Source organism: Macadamia integrifolia, unplaced genomic scaffold, assembly GCF_013358625.1.
Source record: "Macadamia integrifolia cultivar HAES 741 unplaced genomic scaffold, SCU_Mint_v3 scaffold99, whole genome shotgun sequence".
In the NCBI taxonomy this organism is placed as follows: Eukaryota; Viridiplantae; Streptophyta; class Magnoliopsida; order Proteales; family Proteaceae; genus Macadamia; species Macadamia integrifolia.
In genome coordinates this window covers 480,639-504,731 of record NW_024870611.1, presented here as the reverse complement: position 1 = coordinate 504,731, position 24,093 = coordinate 480,639, and the positions used below count along the sequence as shown (strand labels likewise).

The window sequence follows — 24,093 nt, the reverse complement described above, 5'->3', positions numbered from 1 at the left end:
ACTAGGATCTGCATTAATGTTTCTGCTGAAGCCATTCCCCCTCAATCAATATTGGCGATGGATGAGGAAGGGCACTCCTTCCTCCAATAGGTCCTCTATGACTGGATCCCTCAATGTCTGAATTGCAAAGTTTTCGGCCACTTCCCCAAAGACTGCCGCACCTCTTCGGCTCCTCTCCCAAATTTTAGGAAAAATGGCTCTGATGGCTTTGTTGTCCTGGAAGCCTCTGGTCCTGCGAAGAACTCCCATCCCACAGTGGTCTCCATTTCTGGCATCTCTGGAAGGCATAACTTCCGACCCCCTCGAATACCCCTCCGCTCCCGTCTCGAGAAATCCCAGCCGTGGCCAGCATTTGAGTAGGAATCATTCAAAATTTTTTTGCTGGTCATCCCAGGTCAGCCCTTTAGCACCGTCCGGAAGCCTTACCTGTGACAACTCCTCTAGCCTTTGCCCATCGGTTGGGTCCCTTGACTCCAGCATGGATGCTTCATTGCCCTCCCATTCTGGTTCCCTAACGTGCACTTTTTCGTTCCTTATCAGAGAACCTTTCCCCTCCTATCTCTCCTTCTCGTCCTGTCCACTCTTCCATTCTCTCTTCTGGAACTTGCCACCCTTCCATCTGAAACGCAGGCTTGTCCTTCGCTTGTCTTTGCGGCAGCCCCCTCTCCTTTGCCTCTGTCTGAGACAACTCTCCCATCTCTTCATTTAACCCTAATCTCCTCCCTCCTCTTTTACCCCTTCCTAGCATAGTCAGTCGTATTACCTTTTTACCCCCAAACAAAATTCCCTTTGGACAGCCTCCTCCATCTCCGATGGTTCCTGGATCTGGAGGAAGATTCTTGAGCATATACCTATTGCTCTCACTGCCATTTTGCACTCCATTGGAAATGGTAATTCTACCTCCCTTTGGAAGGACCCCTGGCATCCTTCGGGTATCCTTTCCCATCTTCTTACTCCCAGAGTCATTTACTCCTCGGATCTCCCTTCCAATGCCCTGGTCTCCTCTATACTCTCTCCCAATGGCTGGTCCCCCCATTCTCCCCCCCTTCTTGAGGATATCTGGTTCTTTATCCCCCCTCTCCCCCCCTAGCCATAGGGGGAGAGAAGACAAATGCATTTGGCTCCCCTTCTCCAATGGCACCTTCTCTTCTACATCGGCCTGGGCTCACATTCAGACTTTTACCTCGGCTGTTCCGTGGCATAAATTGGTCTGGTTTAAGGGCCACACCCCCCATCATAGCTTCACCCTTTGGCGGTGCCTTTCCAAATGTCTCCCCACCCAAGCCTTCCTCATCCACTGTCTCATTCCTATAAACCCTTCTTGCCATCTCTGCCCTTGGGTGTTGAAGATATTCCCCATCTCTTCTTCTCTTGCCCCTTCTCCCTTTTTTGGAAATCCGTTTTCTTTAAATATTGGGCAAATAATAGATCCATCCTCCCCTTTAATAGAGAATGCATTTGGATAGACATGACATTCTCTGGCCCTTCTATTTGCGACATTGTGGGAAAATTGGCTTTCTGGGCAACTATCAACAATTTTTGGATGGAGCGTAATATTCGTAGATGGACCCCCCAAATCTAGATCTCTGGATTAGATTTGGAAAGCTATCTATTTTGATATTACTTCTAAAGCCCAGAGCATTCATGCCCGTCACCCCCGCCTTGTCCCTGTTGCCCCAAAAAACTGCCATATCATGTCTTCTTGGAACCTGCAGGTTGACTTCATTCATCCTGCTTGAGTTGCTTGGTTGAAGCTAGTCTCTCCCCCCCCCTTTTGTACCTATTGTAGCTTTGTGATATCTCTTGTTTGAGTTTTGTTTCCCTTGGGTCGGCTTCTCCTTGTTGGTTTAGCCCGCCCCCTTTTCCCCCCTTGTATATTCTTCTCCTCTTGGTAATAAATTATTTATTCATAAAAAAAAAAAAACTCTCCTCTCGCCAGGCCATACCTTTACTCCTCCTAGCCTAGCCTTTACCTTGCATCTGACTCCTCGTCTTAACCCATTATCTCCTTTGTCGGATCATCCATTATCGGAACACTCCTCCTCGGGCCTTGTGTTTAACTTGACCCACGACCCATTCTCTCTCACCCATCCTCTGGTATCCATCCCCACGACCCACCTCCTTCTTCAGCCACCCCTCCTGGTCTCTACTGAGGCTCCCCCTCGCGAAAATTTTTGGCAACACCATAATCTAATTGCTCTTGTTGGTAGCTCTATCGCTTCTCCCTTTGGTGTTGTCGCCCCAGCCACGTCTCCTCCTTCCGCTAGCTATATGGGTCCATCTTCGTCTACTTCCGTTGAGGCTCTCCTGCCTCCCTCCATTGGAGGTCTCTGCAATGCCTCCACCTCCAACACGGTGCCTCCTCTCACCAGCCCTACCATGTCTCCCTTTGCCACTGCTCTCTGCTGTGTCGCCTCCTCCCCCTGGAGGTCATTGAAACACCCCACTGATAAGGCCTCTTCCAGCTCCTGCACTACCATATCTCCCTCTAGCACCATTGCCCCTACCACATCGTCTCCTCTTGCTGTCGGCACTTCAATTGGCCCATGCCTTGCCGGCACTGTCTCTACAACCTCGTCTTCCCCAGTGACCTGCCCTGCCACGTCTCCTTTCTGCAATGCGTCTATTGCTTCATCTCCCTCTCTTGTCAGGCCTTTCTCTGCCTGTGTAGACCCCGCCATTAAGAAGTCTCCTCAGTCGCCCTCCGGTGGGAACAAATCTACCTCCAAATCCTCCAAGAAGATCTCCGACAAGCCCTCAAAGAAGTCTGCGCCTCATGGGCATGCCCCCATCCCTCGGAAGTTCCCAGCAAAGGTTCTCCCTCCCTACAAGGATACCGAAGAAGAAAATCCAAGAGGAACTTCGCCTCCCTGGCCATGCTCCCATCAGCTCCTCTGAGCTTTTGTACCCAACTCCCAATTCCTCTAAATGATCAATTGGTGCATTTGGAATGTTTGGGGTCTCAACTCCATCTCGAAGCAGGCCGAGGCCAAATCCCACCTCGAATCCTCACATTTTGACCTCTGTTGTCTACTTGAAACCAGGGTTCCAGAATCCAAATCCTCTCTGATTGCCTCTCATCTTGATCCTACCTGGTCATTCATCTCTAAGTATTCCAATCCCCTTGGCCGTATCTAGATCCTTTGTGTTGTAATAATGAGTTTTAGGGAAAATGTCAGTTACCAAACGGACCCTAAGGGGTTTAATGGTTTTTGTAATTCTCTAGAACCTTCTCTCAATTGTTATAAATAAAGAGGGCTGGTGTCATATTAGACACAAGTCATTACCCCATTCAATACTTTGGAACCCTTAAAAAATCCAGATCACCCTTCCGACTCCTCCCCTCAATTCACGCTCCTTAACATATTCATTCCCTCTTCCACTTCCCATCTTGTCTTCACTACGATTTATGCCCTTAATCGTGCCTCTGACTGTTCTCAGCTTTGGTCGAACCTCGGCATCCTGGCCCCCCAAGTGGATCCTCTCCTCAGTGGTCTGGGGGGGGGGGTGACTTTAATGTTGTCTGGGCAGCCCACGAAAAACAGGGGGTGGCTGCTGATTGACTCTCCTGTAGTTGATGCTTTCAATTCTTGCCTTGAGGGCATCGGCATGTATGACCTTATATGGTCTGGTACTAAGCTCTCATGGCACAACCGCAGGAGTGGTCCTCATAGGATTCCTTGCAAGTTGGATCGAATCCTTGTCAATGACTCTTGGCTTTCTCAATTCCCTTCCTCCAATGCCTCGTTTGGTCTTCGTAGTATTTCTGACCATTCCTCTTCCTCGCTCCTAATCTTCGCTTACATTTCCTTTGGCCTTAAACCTTTCAAATTCTTTGATATGTGGGTTCAACACCAAGAACACCAAGACATCCTTCCCGTGGTCAGAGAAGCTTGGTGTATCCCTGTCCATTCCGTCTCCTCTCCCCACTGCTTTTGCCAATCTCCTCAAGAATGTCAAGGCTGCCCTGAAATGCTGGAACTCCTCCACCTTCTGCAATGTCTCCTCTACGGTTTCGGACTGCAGAGAGAAATTATCCTCCATTCAAGCTAAGCTATAGGTTGAGCTCCTTGACCCCTCCCTTGCCTCAGAGGAGTTAGCTGCCTCTCTTGAGCAGTCCTCCCTCCTTTCTCAAGAGGAAAGTTTCCTTTAGCAAAAATCCTGCATTAAATGGCTTGAGCTTGAAAATTCTAATTCGGCCTATTTTCATTGATCTTTAAAGGCCAAAATCAATTTCAATTCCATTCCTTAGCTGATTGCTGATGATGGTTCCATCATTCTCAGCCCTGAGGAGATTAAAAATGAAGCTAAGGGTTTCTTTTCTAATCTCTTTAACCTCCCTTACCCTTCCACCTCACCCCCTCCCCCTCCCCCTTCTGGCCTTATCAACAAGCTCATTCCCCCTCACTTATCCACCGCCCTCCGAGCTATTCCCTCTGATGAGGAGATCTCCGCTGCTGTTCTTGGCCATAAGAGCAGCAAAGCTCCGGGTCCGGACGGTTTCAGTATGGGCTTTTTTGCTGCCTGCTCGGATAATATTAAGCATGACCTCTTAAAGGATCAATCATTCCTTCCTTTATCTTATCCCTAAGAAGGAAGGAGCTTCCTCCATGGTTGACTTTAGGCCCATTTCCCTCTGCAATCTCCGCTACAAGTTTATTGCCAAGATCCTGGCTAATAGAATTCATCTTGTGGTTGACTCCCTTGTCAGCTCTAATCAATCTGTGTTCATTGTGGGGCGCAACATTGCCGATAACATCATCCTTTGTCAAGAAATTGTCAGAGGCTTTGGGCGCAACATCCATAAAACTTTTGACTCCATCAGTTGGGATTTCATTTTCAAAGTGCTCCAATCCATGGCTTTCCCCTCCAACTTCGTCAATTGGATCCATCATTGCATCTCCTCTCCCCGTTTCTTTGTCCTTATCAATGGAAGCCCGGTAGAATACTTTCCTTCCTCGGTCAAGATCGGTCAAGGTTGCCCCCTCTCCCCCTTTCTCTTCTGCCTCTCCTTGGAGGTGCTTTCCTGTGCTCTCCAATCCTCAACAGAGCTCCACCTCATCTCCCCCCTTCCCAATTGTAAGGCCATCAACCTCACCCACCTTGCTTTTGCTGATGACATCATAATTATCTTCGAAGCCGATCCCGGCTCAATTCGATCCATTATGTCCTCCCTTCTCCTCTTTGAAAAGCTTTCTGGGCTCTGCATAAATCTCCTCAAGTCTAACCTCTTCCTTTCTGGAGTCTTAGACCTCTTAAAATCCTCCCCCTTTTCCATCTCTGGCTTCTCCTTCGGAGCCCTCCCACTCAAATATCTTGGTCTTCCTCTCATCTCCTCAAGGCTCTCCACCCCATGGCTATCCCATGTTGGATCTCATCCGTACGAAGCTCTAGCTTTGGAAAGGTAAGCTCCTCTCCTATGTAGGTTGCCGCCTTATCCTCATCATATCTATGTTCCAATCCTACTATATTTATTGGTTCGAAACCTTTAAGCTCTCTCAATCTATTATTAAGGCTGTTAATTCTCTCATGTGCTCCTTCCTTTGCAAAGGGGAAGAATCAGGCAGATTCCTTCATCCCATTAGTTGGAAGTCTATTTTTCTTCCCAAGTTTGAAGGGGGCCTTGGGATTCGTCGGATTAAAGATGTCAATTCCGTTGGGATTCTTAAGTTAATTTGGAAGCTTGTTTCCAAACATAAGAGCATCTAGGTCTCTTGGGTTTATTCTTCCCTTCTTCGTAAGGACTCCCTCTGGACTGCCCCTCTTCCCTCAGATGCCTCTTGGATCTGGGGAAACATCTTATCTATCCATCCTATTGCTATCCAGGCTATCTACTCCTTTATCTCTGATGGCCGGTCCACCTCTCTCTGGCTTGACAACTGGCACTGGCAAGGGGTTCTTGTTAGGATTTAAAATGTAACTGCAAGCGTACGGAGCAGTGTAGCTACGGGTCGAACACAGGGAGAGCAACCACTTTATTTTTGGCTTCTTTTAATAATGCGAAAGTGAACCGATTAATGGTTGTGATCTAATTCTAACTACCGTCCTAAACCTATGTAGCTAAAATAACGTCTTAACCATTCGTCATTTAAGAATTTAATTACGCAAGCCACGCAATTAAAATTAAATAAATAAATAACTGAAAATTAACAACCCACGCAATTAAAAAGCAATAAAAGAAAAAAAAATGCTGTAATAAAAATAAAGTAAAAGAAAGGGGATAAAGCTACAGAGGCTCAAGTAGGTTTCTCTACTTAGACCGAGAGATGCATCATAATATGAGCTTCCCTACTTGGCCAGAGAGTCACTCTTACAAGGGTTACTCTACTTGGCTTTAGGGAAGGGGAGGCAATTAAAATAAAAACAATAAGATGATGGTTCTATGGTTAGGAGGGGAAAAACCAACACATACACTAGCTATGAACCTTGGGGGAAAGGGAAAACAATAATGTAACGACTGAAATTAAATCCTAAATTAAGAAAAAGGGTAGTCAAAAGAGGGAATGAGAGGGGGGAGAGAAGACTATTGAAGAAGCCTACTTACCTGAATCAATACTTAAACTTGAGAGCTTGGGTGATTTGAGATACTGCCAACCTTAAAAACCCGATCTAGAATGAACCAAATCTGAAATTTCTAGGCCTGGAGAAAACAAATCTTGAAAAAAAAAAACTGAACTTGAAAAAAAAAGATGCTCTATGGCTCGTGATCTTGTCACCTAGATCTAAGCATAGAACTATAACTTAAAAATTATAACTCAATTGTATAAATCATAAAACATAAAAGGCTGAATAAAAATACAAGGGTGCTTGCATTAATTGAAATAAAAAGCTATTACAAAAGTGATTAAAACAAAAACAAAGAAGAACTAAAACTAAAGAGAGAGAGAGAGAGAGCAACTAAAAAAAAACCTAGAAGAAGAATGAAATGTCCCCCCTCCTTATACATGAGTTGTTTTGTGTGATTTGGACAATCTTCTGGTGATGATGTGAAGGAGAGAGAAGATTTGGACAAGATTTATTTCACTTTTTTTTCTTTCCCTTTTTTTTTTTTTTTTTCTTCTTGTGCAAGAAACCCCTCCCACGATTTTCCTTGCTTTGAAGGTTTGGACAATCTTCTAATTTGATGTGGAAATCCCCTCTATGCCCTTAGTGCTTTAAGTTAGTGAAAAGCAGGAAATCTTCAACAAAATTCTCCAAAAAAAAGACAACCATGAGATTCGAACTTGAGACCTCCTGGTGAGCAAAGGAATTTTGCACACCATTGCTTACCAACTACACTAGGTAGTTGTTGTTGGATATGACGCCCGATAATGCTTAAGACCTTTAAAATACAAAGCCTGTAAAAAGAGAGTAAAACCCAAGGTAGTTCCATTCTAAATATGTAAAAATGCATGCTTTACTACTTAGATTTCACACATAAATGTGCTCATCAGTTCTCTCTCTTGTCGGTTCCGGATCGATCTACTCTTCTGGTTTGGACAAGTTCCACTTAGTCTCCTCAATTATCTCCATGAATGGCTGGTCCTCTCCCCCTTCTACTCCACCTCCTAGATCTCTGTTCTTGCTTACCTTGCTTTCCTCCTGGGCATAGGGGAAGAAGTTATAAAGTCTTATGGTCTCCCTCCTCCGGTATAGCACACATTCGTTTGACTGCTTGATAAAGAAATTGATTTGGGAAAGTGATTTATAAATCCAAAAAAGGGGGATTGCGCTCCAAGGCCCCAAAACAAATGTTATTTTCTTGAATCAAGTAGTGTAATTTCTCCTCATCACTCCAAACTTGTGTCACATTTCACCTTTCCTCCTTAGATTTCTTCAGACCGTAGAGAATGCTTCTAGACACCGCATCAATGTTTTTTCTAGTCATCAGATAATCTGCACAAAGTGAGACAAATTTTCCTTTAAATACTACTCCACAAGCCCATCTAGAGTTATTTTGAGATCTATTAGAAACACTTGTACAAATCAAAATAGGGAATTTATTGAAAAGGGGTGGGGGTTATATAATAGAAAATATTTCATTGGGTTGCGTTGACTCTAAAAATTCATGATCATTGCCACTCTCAAAAGAAACCGATGTCTACTGGTTTATATTAGTAACAACCACTATAGGATTTGGCTTAACCTTGGAATGTACAACTTGATTTCTATGCAACCAAATAGCATGATATAATTAGAATACAAAAGAAATCTGGTTTTATCAGACTGAGGAACAGGACCAGAATTACATGCACATGTAAGACATGGTAATATGTGCTAAACATATTTGAAATTATTTGTTGTTATTTTCATATTTTTAGGAATTTAAACTATGAAATGACCAAAAATGCCCTTAAGAGGCCAGAAGGTCGAAGAACAAACATACTGTTATCAAATACAAAGGGCATGTGATCTAACTTGTAGATAACGTGATGGGGAGAACTCATGCATTTTTCTCGAATTTAAGAACATCAGAAACAATTTTCTAATGAGTATCAACATAAAGCCTAGTTAAGTAAATATGCAACTATAAAATAATAAATGCATCTAATAAATTCCATAAAAGTATCCACATGGATCCTACTTACTGCGCTGCATCATATGTATCAGAAAATGAGATCTACATTCTAAGCATGTTATTTAATGCATTAAAGTAAACCTACCCTAAATATGAAAATAGGAAAATGCATTTAATAATTTAACATAAATTACATGATATCTACAAATCACATGCTAACATCTAAAGCGGTGGGATATGGCCTAATACATAATTAAATACCATCAATGCAAACTCTACTTCAGAACATTTGTTTGTATTTTTTTGGATTAAAATGCCCCTAGGCCAAAACATTAAAAAACAGGCATAGGTACATGGGACCAAATTGATCCACAAACCAAAGCACACATAATAAGTTAAGCATGCTCGTCAATCTCAGCAAAAAAACCAGAGTCCAACTTGGATCTATAAAGCTTTAGATTTAAGAAATTGCTAAAATACCTTTGGGGCTAAAATCGAACAAAATAAATACAATTGAACCTCAGGAAAATCAGTGAAGATCAAACACATTGTGGGACATTTGGTGCTTTTTTTGTTAGAATTTTTGAAGAAGATTAAGTATTTTTTTAAAAATGTTTGTGCAAAACAGCTAGTCTAACACATGCTTAAAGAAAAATACAAAATAAATATGAAAATAAATCAGGAGAATGGGAAACTTGATGCGCAGTATATCCAGTCTAGATCGCCAGAATCTGCTGCCAGGGCCCCACCTATTGATGCAGTACCGACAAGGGTTTACACAAGGAGAACCAAGACCAAGGTCGACCCAAGTGGCTGATTGGGTCATCCCAGATCTGGTCCAAGTCAGCCCACGATTTGGGCTGCTGATGGGGTTACTAATTAGTTATTTAGTTTCTATTTTGAAGTCTTAAATTAGTTTCTAATTTCAAGTCATTGTTAGTTTCTATAGATTCCAATTTCCAGTTTTTAGTAACTTTCTTGTATTCAGTTTTTAGTAACTCAGATTTAGTAACTCTGAATTACTATTATTTGTAAACCCTCCCCATCATTATAAATAAAGTAGATGGATCTTTTAATGAGCCACGATTTTGACAAAATATATGGCTGTTGCAACTGCTTTCTCTGCAAGAGAACTTCTGTGGTGATCACAGTGATGGGTTGGTGTTCGATCCAACGAATCCTTGTGGTGTGGAGCCTGGGACGATCTTCTTTCTTCAAGTAGTCTTTTCTTTCCAAGCTTCCTCAAGTATTCTGCTGCTGCTCATCGATCCAGATATTTATATCTTCAATTTCTGCTGCCCAGAAAATTCTGCAACACAGAGCATCCGCCCCTACTGGAATACCCAGATCTGAGTGTCGGTTTGAGCTCAGATTTTGGTCAATTGGCTGTCCATATACTACTGAGGATCGACCCTAGTATGGACTGTTTCTGATGAGTCTGTATAGTGATATTAAAAATCTCCCGATTTTTGTCTTTTAGTGACCTGTTGTGTTCTAACTTGAGATTGATTACTGTGACTGGTCTTATGTTGTTTCCTTAATATTTTGGATCCATATTGCTGTTGATTTGAACGTCCAAAAGGTCTCTGGAGTTTCTGGTTGTGTTTATTTAGTCTACTGCTGCCCTGTCCTAATCTGTATTGGTAATCTGATATCTTTCGACTGCTGAAATTGCTACTGTTCTGTTATGGTTGTGGACTGCTGATACCATAGTCTGGTTGCTGATTAGTCCTTTTGTTTGGTGCTGATACCTGTTCCTAGGGCCCCAATTTCTGGTTTTACAAATCTGATTGTTAAGGACTGTTGACTAGTTAATATTGGACTGTTTTTGCTGTTCACTGTTAGGTGATTATTGGTTGTTCTCTGGTTTATAATTTTCTGCTATCTTGGGTCTGGTTAGGTGGTCCAATCCATTCCTACATTACCTATACTTAGCTTGAAAGATGGCACCCCAAATGGCAATGGGTGTAAAACAGGGGTATTTTGGTAATTTTAAAAAATCATAGGAATGGGGTATAAGAGATCTGAGAGTGTCATTTGAGAGAGAATGAAGGGCTTCTTACAGCAATTTTTTTTATTCGAAATCTCCTGCAAGGCCCTCAATCGAGGTCCTATTTATAGGGCAAAAACTGTTCGAGGAAATGCCTCAAACGGCCCCTGGGGCTAGTGCCAGGCATGGCCACAACGCATGGGCATTTGGGGCATGTGTGGGTGTGCAGTGATGGTACTGGGATCAGGGGACTGGTTGGCATGGCTGGCCATGTCCACGCCTTGCGCAGGTGCAGGCGCATGGGAGGCTGGGTGGGCTGGGCCTTGACCGAGTCATTTCTCTTCATGAGTCAGAAATCTTTGTAGAACCTCCTACTGAGAAAGATGAGACAGAGCAGAAAGGGTTTCTTTGGATCCACACCAAAAAGGCCCTTAGCGTAGTTGTGGTTAAGTTGTGAATTCTGGTTTAAGTTAGTATTTGAAATTCCTTTGCTTCCCATTTTCTTAACTTGTTTGAGCAGATTAGTTTGTCATCTTTCATTTTGTCCATATTTAGTTTTGGTTGTGGGATGTAGAGACTTGAAATATAATGCTAATGAACGGAGTAGCAAAAGTATTCTACTTATTTATTAGTTAGATGAAAGCTTTTATAAAGCGGAGTAGTATCTGATTAAGTTCCTTGCAGAGTAATATGGTTTCATTATTTAACCGAATTGCTGATTTGTTGAACATGCATAAGAGCTGAAGGAGAGAGATAGAATATTGAGTGTATATTTGATTTAAGCCTGCTTTAGGTAAATGTTTCTTTCAGTTTGTAACAAAATTAGTGGCGTGGTCTTGTAATGTGCAGTGGTCTGCTGTAGCTAAATTAAATGTTTACCATATGGCATAATTTATTTGGGCTGGAGATTTTGCATCACTGAATATAGTTCTTTTCTTGTTTGCAAGTGAAGTAGATATTGAGCCATATACTATTGATATTATCTGGATGCATGGCAATGCTTATTGACTTGGTTATATGATCTCCAACATTAAGTCTTGCATTTGTAGAAATAAGCACACAAAAACAAACAAGTTATGGCCTCGTTGTTTGCCTTTTTTTTTTCCCTCTCTCATGTAGCTTTTATACATTAACTTAAATAATTTGTAATTGGAAGTCATGAGTTGGTATATATATTCCTTAATCTACTGTTTACCCTTCTGTGCAGTGGGATATTTGAAGTAAGCTGCTCCAAGGATATCAAAGTTCAGGGCATTTTGGGTCCTTGTGCATCTCTCGAAAAGGTATAATCTAAAGCTTCTTATATGCTTTTGCACTTCCCTTTATTCTGATTGTTTGCATGTTGCTAATTTCTGCAGAAAGGTCCTTTATGCTCTGATACAGTTGTTGGTCAGGGAAACACCAGTGCATGGAAGATGTGTGGCCTTGACAAAGCTACCTCTCTATGTTTGGTATTTGAGATTGTTAAAAAGGAAACTCCAGAATCTATTGGTCCATCTACAAGCAATCAGTTTTACCTCCAATTTCTAACTTAGTATGTACTCTGGTGCTATCCTCTTAAATTTTGTTAAGAAGATATCACGTTGAACTTTTGTGTGGAAGATGAAGCTTTTGTAACAGATTACAGATATTGTGCTCCAGTTATCAGCACACTAATGGTCAAATGAGACTTCGTGCCACAACACTTGCCAGAAGATGGGTTGCTGGACCGGGCAGCATACAAGTAAGCTTCTGCAATTTGTTTTATTTTGTTTTTTCGGTTCATAATGATTTCTCTTAATTTAGTCAACCAAAATCTCTTCTTACTGATCAGCGAGAAGAAAACATTGGCACCTGAAAGATTCTTTCCTTGTTGAATTTGGGAAACTATTTTCTTTATCCTTTCATGGTTTAATCACTTATTGCCCTTTAGGCCAGGCAAGGAAGATAGTAGACTGGGTTTCCTCTCAAAGTTACTGTTGAGATATGTACTGTGTTCTGTATGATAGGGGGTTTGTCCCTATCATATTATGAATTAATTAGTTAGTAGTTGGGTCTTAGGTTAAGTCTAGTTTATGTTTTATTTATTTCCTGATCCTACTGTAGCTGTACTTTGACTCTTAGTAGAATCCTACTGAGAGTCTGTTTACTCTCCTATGAATAGAGAACAGAGCATCACAGTTGAATTTATCGTGGTTCAACAATTCTCTTCTCTTCTCTTCTCTTCTTCTCCCTTTATTCTCTCTCTCTCTCTCTCTCTCTCTCTTTCTCTCTCTCTTCATCTTTGCAGGTACTGGTTTCAGATCCTGATTTATTACATGGTATCAAAGCTGTGACCAGTACTTGCCTTCTGATATCTGTTTTGAGAGTCGTTATAGGTTCTGGTTTATGGTGAACAGCCACCTAGGCTGACCCTTTATAGCTGTGAAACCCTAATTTATAGAAGAAGAACTAGGGTTTCGTATACTGATTTCTATTGAATAGTATGATGATCATACGGTTATACCTGCTTCTACTGCTGAATTGATCCGCTGGTTCTGATGAAACCCCTACTAGATTCTTCAATCTGCTATTGCTTTGATTTGTGGCATCGATTTGCTGCTCCTGCTGAAGATCATATCTGCTTCTGAATCGGAGGCTACTACAGAACTTGTGTCCATTGAATCAGGGATATTGAACTACGTTTTCTGATTTCTGATACATGATATCTGTTTGTTTGTTTTTTGTTTTGTTTTTGTTTTTTTTTTTTTTTTTTTTTTTTCTTTTTTTGTTTTTTTTTTTTTGCTTTTTTTGTTTTTTTGTTTTTTCTGGTGGTGGTGGTGGTGGTGGTGGTGTTGTTGTTATCAAAGAACTGCTACTGGGACACTCTGTTCTTTGATTTTCTGGACAGAATTTATCGCTAAAGTTTTATTTGCTGCTAATGGTTCAATCTTGAATCTGCTACCAAGGGTTCGGTGAAGATTTATTTACTGCGATACCCTTTTTCTGATTTTCTCGTTTCTGCGACTGGTTCGATCTTGCATCTGCTGCTAAGGGTTTGCTGGTCATGAATTGCTGCCGCTACTATGTTTAGATTCTCTGATGATAGGGTTTCGAAGATGCTGCCGTTGCTGTTCCCCTTGCGAAGTCTCTTCTCGATTGGAGTTATTGTCCCTTTTTGGTTCTCGATAGCGAGATTGATGGTTTTCGTGCTGAAGGAAGAAGACAACCATGCCTTGGTCACATTTGGGGTTGCAATTTTTTAAAGATTGGTACTTGTATGGGGTGATTATTGTTATTTCTATTATTGGAGATTATTTGCTAACATTTGTTTAAATCTAGCCTATCAGGCATTTAAATATCACTCCCCTCCCCTGAACTATAGCGAAATATCAACTTGATCCCACACCTTTCCGAAAATATCACTCATCCCCCCTCCAAGAAAAATATTATATCTAACGACCGCTACCGTTAGATATCACTGTTAAGTCAGCTGATTTTTTCTTTTAATGCCCGAAATACCCTCCTTATCATGAAACATCCAATATACCCTTGATGAAAAAAAAACCATCTTCCTAATAACGATTTTCCTTTTTCCGGCGAGTATGGTATTGGAGGAGCAATGCTGCCTATCTTCCTCAATGATCTCAACGGCAACAATGCCGACAATTACGTGCAAGTGATGTTGGAGTTGGAGGATGACTCCATCGTCGTTCGCAGTGTTCTTCATCTGTGTGGACAGAATTAAGGGGGTCTAGCTGAAGTGTAGGTTGAAATAGAGCAACCCAGTGCACGAGGCTCCTGCTACTGCAAGGTTTGGGAGGGGCAAGTGTGTACGACCTTGCAGTAGCAGGAGCCTCGTGTATTGGGTTGCTCTTTTTCAATCTAGAATTCAGCTGGGCCCCCTTAATTCTGCCCTCGCAGATGAATAAAAGTCCCTCTCCTTGAAGTCTAGATTGAATGGTTTCCAAATTAAACTTGCAAGAGGCGGTCCTATCAGAGATGTTGCCGAAGCATTGAGAATTTCAGAGCTTAAGGGCTGCCTTGACATTTCTAAGCTTTCTGGAAAAAGAGATGAGTGGGGAGGAGAAGGCATGCACTGGGATGCACCAAGCCTCACGAACCAGGGGAATAAAGTCATTGTGAAGGGTCCACATGTCGAAGAATTTGAAGGGCTTGGGACCAAATGAGGTGGAAGGGTGGGCCAGGAGAGAGATGGGGCAATGATCAGATATGTTGGGCAAATCAAAAGTGGCATGGGAGGAGGGAAAGGAGTCGAGCCAAGCTCCATTCAAAAGCACCCTGTCGAGCTTACATGTAACACGGTCAGGGCCACAACGACAATTGTTCTAAGTAAATTTGGAACCGGACCAGCGGTGATCATTCATGCCAATGTCCTCAAGGCACTCGTTGAAGGCATCAATAGAGGGAAGGTCGATGTGATCACCACCAACTATTTCATGGCTGAATCTATCGACATTAAAGTCACCCGCAAGACCCTAGGGGGAGGAGTCCACTGCCGAGGAAAGAGATCGGAGGTCATTCCAGAGGGGAAGCCTCTCAGATGCATGGTTAAGAGCATACATGATGGTGAGAAAGCATCTGTTGGCCCCCGAGGAATTAGAAATGGAGAGATGGTTATGTTGGGCAGAGGCACCAAGGGATGAGATATTAAGGAGAAGAGGGTCCCAAAGAATCCAAATTTGACCATTGGGGCAATTTGTATAGTTTGCCAGGAAGGCCTAAGAAAGAGCAATGGTGAAAGCGATGCGAGAAGCATTAGGCTTAAGGACTCTAGTTTCCAGAAGACAGCAGAGGGGGCATGGCAGGATTTAATGAGGGATCGGATGGATGCCTGCTTTGCCAAGGAGTTGAGCCCTTAAACGTTCCAAATGGACCAGGGGGTCATTTGGTGGGAGATGATGGTGGGATCAGTTGCTCCGAGGAGCAGGAGGAACGCTGTTGGCCAACAGTAGAAGAGCTTCTTTTGCAACGGTGGTGTTCACGGATGGGAGAAGGGTGAGAAGGGCTAGTCATTTGGTTGGAGGCCTAGACAGAGGTGTTCAGGGGCCTCGGGCTAGTCTTTGAGGACTTAGAAGTTTTTTTGTTAAGGGGGGGCACTTGGATTTGGAGGGTTTCAAAGGGGTTTTTATGTGCTGGGTGGTTGACAAGCATGGAGCAGGCACTGGATTAGAGGTTTCAATGATTGTGGTTGGTTTAGTGAGGACAGCAAGAGTGGCGAGGGAAGCTCACGAGGCCATCGAATTGGGCGGAGAGGCAGTACACTGAAGTTCTTCAACTTGGGCCAAGTGATCACAACTATGTTCCATCGAGGAGGTAGCAACAGTGTATACTTCATCAGTGGAAGATGAGGCAACAACAGAGGTGGAACGCTAGGGATGCAGAGGCGAGGCAGAAGATGTGGCAACAGTGGCATGGATGACGGCTTTTTGGAAGACAACATGAACAACGATAGCTTGAGCAATGGCGGGGGCAGTTCGAAAGTTGTAAGCAGGAGCATCAAAAGAAACAAGGGAAGCTCGCTTATCACAGGACGGAAGGGCAGGAGTGGCAAGGGGAGCTCGCAATTCACTAGGGGGAGCGACCGAAGTGGCAAGGGGAATTCCCAATGCATTGGCAGGAGCATCGGACAATGAACTGACTGGAGCTGGAGTAGTTGTCGGCGGGGGGGGGGGGAGGGGATTACCTTGACAGAGGCAGTAGGGGTGCTCGAGCGACGGGGAGGAAGGAGAAGGCTATCTGGCAAAGGAGGGGCTGGCGGATCGGGTTGTGTAACAGGGGCAGAGATGGGACCGTGTCGAGTAGGCTGGTCGGCTTTAGTGTTGGGGGCTAAGTTTGGATCACCGTGGGCTGGCAACTCAAAGTTTGGGAAGGAGTGGGCCAAATTTGAAAGATTTGGATGGGCCGAAGAAGTATGGGTCAATTCAAGAGAAGAGGATAACTGATGGGCCATGGGAGGTAACAGGGGGTGATGGGCCAAGGAAGGAGAATGGTTCAAGGAGGAATTAGGGTCAATAGTTGAGGGAAGGCCTAAAGAGATGGCAACTGGGCTGTTATAATGGGCCAGGGGCCGCGGCCCAAATAGGGGCACTCTGGAATAAGAAGCAAGAAGGGCCAGGGAATGGTCAAAGGGTGGTCCAACCAAGGTGAAGGAAGAGTTGGAGTCTAGGAGCGAGGGTTGGGAAATGTGGATGGAAGGAGAAAGGATGGGAGAGGAGGCAAAAGGGTTGATGGCAGAGGTACAAGGAGGAAGGGACAAGAGTTTAGCAGGTTATGATTTCTCAGCGGCAGCAGTGCCGCCAATGCCAGAAGGGTCAACAAATAAGGAATCAGTGAATCAATGATAGGCGGAGAGGTTGGGCCACTCTTAGGGTGAGACGAGCCAGGATCTGATGTAGATGAGGATGCGTCTTCATTGTCAGAGGCTTCTTTGTTGTCAGAGGAAGAGGCATCAAGAGTGTGGAGGACCGAGAATATATTCTATCCAGAGGTATGAGGGAGGAGGACCACTGGATCAAGTAGCGGTTGTCTAACAGTTGTTCAAAGGTACCAGGGAGAGCCCTACGGCTGCGACTGCGACTGCGACTGCGATGGTGACGGTGAAGGTGAAGGTGACGGTGACGGATCTTATTTTTTCTTTTTTTTTTTTCCGATGCCCAGAGTTGGCAGGGATGGTATCATCTGTAGGAGTTTTCTCCATAGGGGGAGCCTGCGAGATGGTTTGAGCAGGGACACGGGTCCTTGAGTGATGCCTAAAGGATTTGCAGGTGATACAATGTAGTGGCAACCAATCATATTGAACCGGTTGGACAAACGAGTGACCATTTTCTTCTACTATAGTGATCTTAGTTGGGGGAGGTTCGTCGGCCGGAATGTCGACGCAGATTCAAGCAAAGCCAAGTCTATCCATGATCTTGGTTTGGTGGTCTGAGAAAAGGGGCTTCCCGATGACAGAACCCACGATACTAAGGCCCTTTTCTCCCCAGTAGTGCAGAGGCAAATTGGGAAGGGTAATCTAGATGGGAGCAGACTTGAAGTCAACTTTGCTGAGATTGGAGAAGGGGTCTCATTTTCTGAGGAAGAAAGCCTTGTTGCCGACGCGCCAGGGGCCATTTTCGAGACCTTGGAGCATATCATCCACAAGGGAGAAGTTGAAGATAAAAAATCCATTATTGAGCATGAAGGATTGCATTTGACCAATAAGTCTCCATTGTTTAGATAGAGAAGCTTGAACGATACCGAACAATGGTCTGGTACCCATAAAGTGACCCATAATATAGAGCTTCTATTCAGATATGTCTGGTTCGAGAATATCCGAAGGACAGAATCCAACCTTCTTGTCGTCGATCAAGGCAGGAGAGACAAAGACAAGCGGTAGGCCAATTATGGAGGGGTGGGGAGTAGGACAAACAACGGTGGCCCAGGATTTGGCCTGAGAGGCAGCAGGGAGAGGGAGGAGGGGAGGGGAGGGAGAGAGGAAGGAGGGAAGGGGTTGCACATTGGAGGAAGAGCCCATGGTAATTGGGAGAGGAAGGAGAGGAGGGTCAAGGGAGTCCAGGGGAGGTCTGGAGGTGGGAGTCGCCGGGGAGGAAGGGGACATGGACGTTTAGGCCATGGGAGGGGTTAGGGAGGAAGATTTTTGCCAGCCTCCAAGAAGGAGCCTATGAAGATAGTTATTTGTGCTATTTAGTAGAAAAGTAATTTTCAGTGGTCCATAACAGCCTTATGATGTTTGGTTCAAAGCAACCTTATGCTGTCTAGTTCTCAACGACCTTATGCTGAGTCCCCAACAACTTGATGCTGCTACATGGTCCCAACAACCTTATGCTGTCTGGTTCCTAGCAATCTTATGCTGAGTTATTTGGTATCTAGCAACTTGATGCTGCTACATGGTCCCAACAACCTTATGTTGTCTGATTCCTAGCAACCTTATGCTGAGTTATTTGGTATCTAGCAACTTGATGCAACCTTATGTGAGTTATTTGGTATCTAGCAACTTGATGCTGCTACATGGTCCCAACAACCTTATGTTGTCTGGTTCCTAGCAACCTTATGCTGAGTTATTTGGTATCCAGCAACTTGATGTTGCTACTTGGTTCATAGTGACCTATACTATACTTTTACTTGGTTCGCAACTACCTCTGCTGCAATTTTATCTATGACCTCTATTTGGGGCTCAAAAGTGCATCGATATTTACACTTTTCTCTGTCTTCTTTGAGAAGGGCTTATGATGTTGTAATGATATTTTGGATTGCAGATTGGTGTTCATTGCCTCTTATTCGTTGCTGTTTGGATTTATTCGACACAAAGATTCATTCTATACTATTGTTGTTGAACATTGGTGTGCTTGAGTTGATATTGTTACTAGAAAGAAGTTCTTGTTCTCACTGACGTCTATAATTGCTACTTATATTTAAACCTGTGTAGTTTTCCGGCAGTCATTGAGAGGGGGGTTGGATTCCTTTCTTGTTTAAACATGTATGCTGACGTGGCAATCCTTGCAAAAATTGTAGTTGTTAACACACAATCACATCCATGCTCGGCTTCTCATAGGCACTTCCAAGTGAGTACACCTATTCAGCATCCCACGCACTTAAAAAAATACAATACGTAAAATTAATCCACATGCATGACACATGACTTTTTACGAGGTTTGGCAAGTTGCCTATGTTCCTGGAGTAGGCAACTTGCTGGTAAAGGCTTTGTATCAGGGACGTAGGCAACTTGCCTGTAGAGGCTTTGTATCTACTCAATACTCAACTTTTGTAGCATCTACAATGGAGCACCCACTCCCAGGTTTACCCAGCATACAATCGAGAAGGCACACAGTGTCGATACAAATAGCAGCACACACTGCTAGGGAGCACCCGCTAAACACCCCTTACAGAGATAAGACAACAATTTTGGTTTATAGAGATTGCCCCACAATAAAGCACAATGTGGTATTGGCATTCAACAATATCCACCAACACCTTACATGCATTCATCTACTCAGACATTAATGATATAGAGATATATGGAGAATATATGGAGATGGAAGTGCTTACAACCCTTGTTTGGTGGACAAAGAGATGTCCCAGAGTTCTTTCTTTGCAAATTGGAAATTTTAAGTCCTTTATAGAGCAAAGTATTTGACTCTTCAAGTATGCATAGAGCTATGGGGACCACACCATCACCCCTTCTTGGCTTCTTCTTCAATGTATAAAAAAAAAACACTCAACTCAAAACCCCCTTTTCTCTCTCTTATTCTTTCTTCTTGGCTCACAATCAATGTCTCACAATAAAGCCTTAACAACCCTTAAGAAATGCCATTAATGGAATAAATGAAGGTCTCATAGAGCAACAATGACCATTCAAAGCTCTACAAAGGGGGGATCTTCTCTCACCAAAACAATGGGTTTCCTCTTGTTAAACCTCTGTTCTTATGATTCCAACAGGCTGAACACAAAAAAATGGAGAAGATAGTAACTTGGAATGCCCCAAATGGCCTTCTAGAACAAAAGTTATGGCCATTTGAAGTTAGACTAATAAGAAAAGAGTATTTAGAATCTTCCAGGGTGGCTTGTGGAGCAGCAACACGGCTTAAAACTGTTGGATCGGCATGGAAAATGGCGGGATTAAATGACCGTAGATTTGAAATTCGAATTTCTAAACCTCTAAGAAATGCAACAAAGCCCCTGAGCCTTTTGGAGAATATTAGTAGGGTCTGCTGACTTTTGGTTTATTACAAAGGGCCCCCTTTGCATGTATTTTGCATTCAGAAACTCCCCATATCTTTGGGCCACTAGATCCGAATCAATTGACTTTCTGATATTATAGAAAACTCCTTTGGCCAAAAAAACAAGTTCTAAAAACCCTTAAGGTTACTGAGAGCTATTTCCAAATTGGATTTGTGATCTTTCAGACTGGTCGCACGGAAATCGCCATAACTCTCTCATATGGATTGAAACAAAATGCGTATGGTTCAAGACTCGAAGCTCTACAACCATTCAGAACAAACCCATCAACAGTCTCCGTCATGGAAAAAGACCAAAATGCCCTTGAACTTTGTGAAAGTCGTAATTTCTTCATCCAATATCGAATCAGGACAAATACGGGTGCATTGGAAAGCATTTTTTATATTCTTATGGATACATGAGGAGTCGATGCCCAGAAAATTCATCTTCTATGCCGAAAATTCCCTCGAGTGAAAAAGGCTGAAATTTTCAATATTGAACCCGGAAATCCGGACCACATACCATGGTTCTTCCAAAGCATTCAAACACCGTCACACACCATTGCCATCTCATTGAAGAGACCGCATGCTGTGATGTCATCACCATAGTTGTCACGGCGCCAAGGCGAACCAAGGCGGTGGAGGGTTGTCTAAGAGCTTAGGCGAGAAGGCGCCCGCCTTTAGGCGAACTAGGCGAACAAGTGTTATTTTTTATTTTTCCTATTTTCTAACATTATTTAGTAAGTTATATATATACCTTGTATCATAAAAAATCAAGATTAAGCCACATCAAGTCATTAAAAATCAACATTTAGCCACATCAAATCATAAAAAATTAATATTAAGTTATATTAAGTTATAAAAAATCAACATTTAGAGAAATGCTCTTATTCTATAATAAGTTTGACTGGTCAAATGATTTTATTTTTATATGATACTTTTTGTATTAGTTATAATATAAAACCAGCTTTTTAACAAGTCTAAGATTACTTAAATCTGAGTTGCAATGACAAAGTTATGCTTCAGTCAAACTTATTTTTAAGTGCGCGAATACTGTTAAAATCGCCTGAATGAAAATAATTTTATGAATATCAAACAAAATATTTTTTTACCGGACTTTTGGTTTTTAGCAATATTTTAACATGATAGAATTTATAAAATTTTCATAATTGAGAAAAACCCTAGCATTTAAAAGTTGAAAATTGTCCCTATAACCAAAATCCAATTTTTGTTCTTGGACTAGGGGGTTGACTTTTTATGCTTTTGGAATTTGATTTTTAAACTATTTTTATTGGATTCAAATAGGGGGTATTTGCTTATTTATGAATAATATCTTAAGTAAAAACATTTACTTGAATGATATTTGGCATAAATAAGTGCCGAAACACAAGGCGGCTGTCTCCTAGGCCTTAGGCAAACCGCCTGGACGCCTAGTTGTCGCCTAGGCGACGCCTTGACAACTATGGTCATCACTATTGGCCACATCATCACTGCCATGTGGTCAAGGTTGCCAACAAGGACAAGCAGAAAAGAAAAGACTAGTACTGTTTTTAATATCCATGTTTGTTGTTGAGCCTTTGATATGTATTTATATATATGCACACTCCAGTGTATGGGGGAGTGTTGAGATCAGGGTTTAAAGTATCTCCGATACCGATACGTATCTTAAATTTAGCCGACCGATACGATACACACCGGTACGATACATGGAATTTTTAAAATCCTTTCGTATCGATATATATCCTATGATACATACCGATACGCACCGATACACCACCGATACACATCGATACGATATGATACGATACGCACTGATACACACCGATACGTACCGATACTCTATGAAAAATATAAAATCGAGGTGAAATGTACGTTTCGATATGTATCGGTGAGTATCCGTATTTATTGACTGGTACATATCGATGTGGTACGATACTTACCGATACACAGCTCTACGGTCATATAATGGTCAAGGTGGGTATTTTTTTAGAAAAACACGATTTTTTGAGGGGCTTTCATTCCAAAGTTGCTGCCAGCCATATTTCTCTCTAATTAAAGTGGAAATCAAGGTTGGGACAATTATAAACCTTGAATTCTTGGTGCAGTACCCTCAATTTAGTGTTTATGCATAATTCATGTTATCAATAGTTTTTTTTAACAAATTTTTTATGCAAAAGTGTTCACATTCCTATCCATTTATATGCATATCTTTAGCGTATCTTAGCATATCTCCGATATGATACGTTACGATACCCTCTGATACGTATCTTAATTTTGGCTGATCGATACGGTGACCGATACCGATATGTTAATCCTTGGTTGAGATGTACTATGTTTAGTAGAATAGGTGGTTTGCCCCTATCTTATTATGAGGTAATTCAGTTAGTAGTTGGGTTTTAGGTTAAGTCTTGTTTGTGTCTTATTTTATTTCCTATTCCTGTTGTCATTGTACTTTTAACTCTTAGTAAAATTGTTACTAAGAGTGTTTACTCTCCTATAAATAGAAAAGAGCATCACCGCGGTGGATTAAGTTGACTCTATCCTGGTTCAACAGTTCTCTTCTTCTCCCATCGTTCTATCCTCTCTCTCTTTCTTCTACTTTGCTGGCACTGGTTTCAGATCTTTATTTGTTATAGTTACAAGGTTCCTAAGGAAGCAATTCAGAGTTATAAGTTCTCCAATGAAACTTTGATATGAACTTGTTACTGCTGAACCAGTTGTTAATGATGAGAATCATGAGATTGATGCCTCTTTTTTATAGTCCACTGCCATTTATGACTGCCCTCCTGTTGGTCATATTTATTTCCAAACAGTATGTCTAAGTCCAAGATGAACTGAATTCTGTGTGGATCACCACTCAACCAGATTGACCTCCTTCCATTTATAAAAAGAAGTTTATTCTATTGCTTTTACTACTACATTTCTTATTTTAGGTCTGAATACTGATGTAAGACTAAATCACAAAGGACCTAATCCCAGGCAGGATCAGATAATTTGGATGAAGAGGGAGAAATTTGAGAACTCAACAAACCAGGGCTTTGGTGAGCCTAATTGTATGCTCCAACAAACCCTCAAAGTTTGGTCGATTTATGATGACCGAGTTGGGATATATGCTGGTTGCTAGAAAAAGGAAACTTTTGATATCTTGAGATTGCAGCCTTTGATGAACCCCAAATTTGAATCACTGGTTCCTCGTTTGATGCCAAACTATCCTTCAAAAGTTGAGCCTCAACTGATGGCTGGTTGGGAGGTTTTGCTTGAGGAATGAAAAAGGAAACTTTATGGAGATTCTGCAGTAGCAGATGCTACAGGCCTTGAATGGCTCCAAACTCTGGTCGAGTTCCCCTCTTCATGCACCTGAACAACCTTAAAAAAAGGGCCTGAAGCTTTTCTCTTAGCTGAAAGATAGGAGGACTCGAATGGTACATCAAAGCCCGAACAGGCTCGATTCTGGTTGCAAGGCTGGCTTCTGATCTTCGGTCTTGCTGATGTGTTTGTAAATCTAATAATGATTTTACAACACTAAAACGTAAATGAAAACCAAAGAAGGAAAAGGAATTCGATGGAAGGCTGATAACGGGGAAGAAGAGCGGTGGTTTTGGTTCAAGCTCTGACCTTCCCCTGGGCATTTCACCCCTCTCAATGTTTTGGGTATCTCACTCTCTCAGATTTTGACTCTCTTAGTCATGGAGTAAAATTCACAATTCTTAAATTTTCAATCTTTTTTTTCATTATAATCGATGGGCTATTAAATAGCCTTACAGTGCTTGGACACAAAGAAATAACAAAAAAGGAAACTAATTGACTTCAACTTCCTAAACTGACTTAAAGAAATAAACTACTAAATATTTTGCTTTACATATAAAAAGGAAACTACTTGCTTGCTTGACTACTAAGCTAACCAAATAGGA

At 42.3% G+C, this 24,093-nt stretch overlaps 1 protein-coding gene across 2 annotated transcripts in view; it reads left to right on the top strand.

Annotated features, from left to right (window-relative positions):
• The window catches only part of LOC122070737 (protein transport protein SEC23), a 94,186-nt gene that overhangs the window by 49,933 nt on the left and 20,160 nt on the right, over positions 1–24,093 (top strand). For both annotated transcript variants that reach the window (XM_042634943.1, XM_042634942.1), the window contains exons 5-7: positions 11,695–11,770; positions 11,846–12,021; positions 12,129–12,210. In XM_042634943.1, coding sequence (XP_042490877.1) covers positions 11,695–11,770; positions 11,846–12,021; positions 12,129–12,210 — 334 coding nt within the window. The remainder of the gene's footprint in view (positions 1–11,694; positions 11,771–11,845; positions 12,022–12,128; positions 12,211–24,093) is intronic.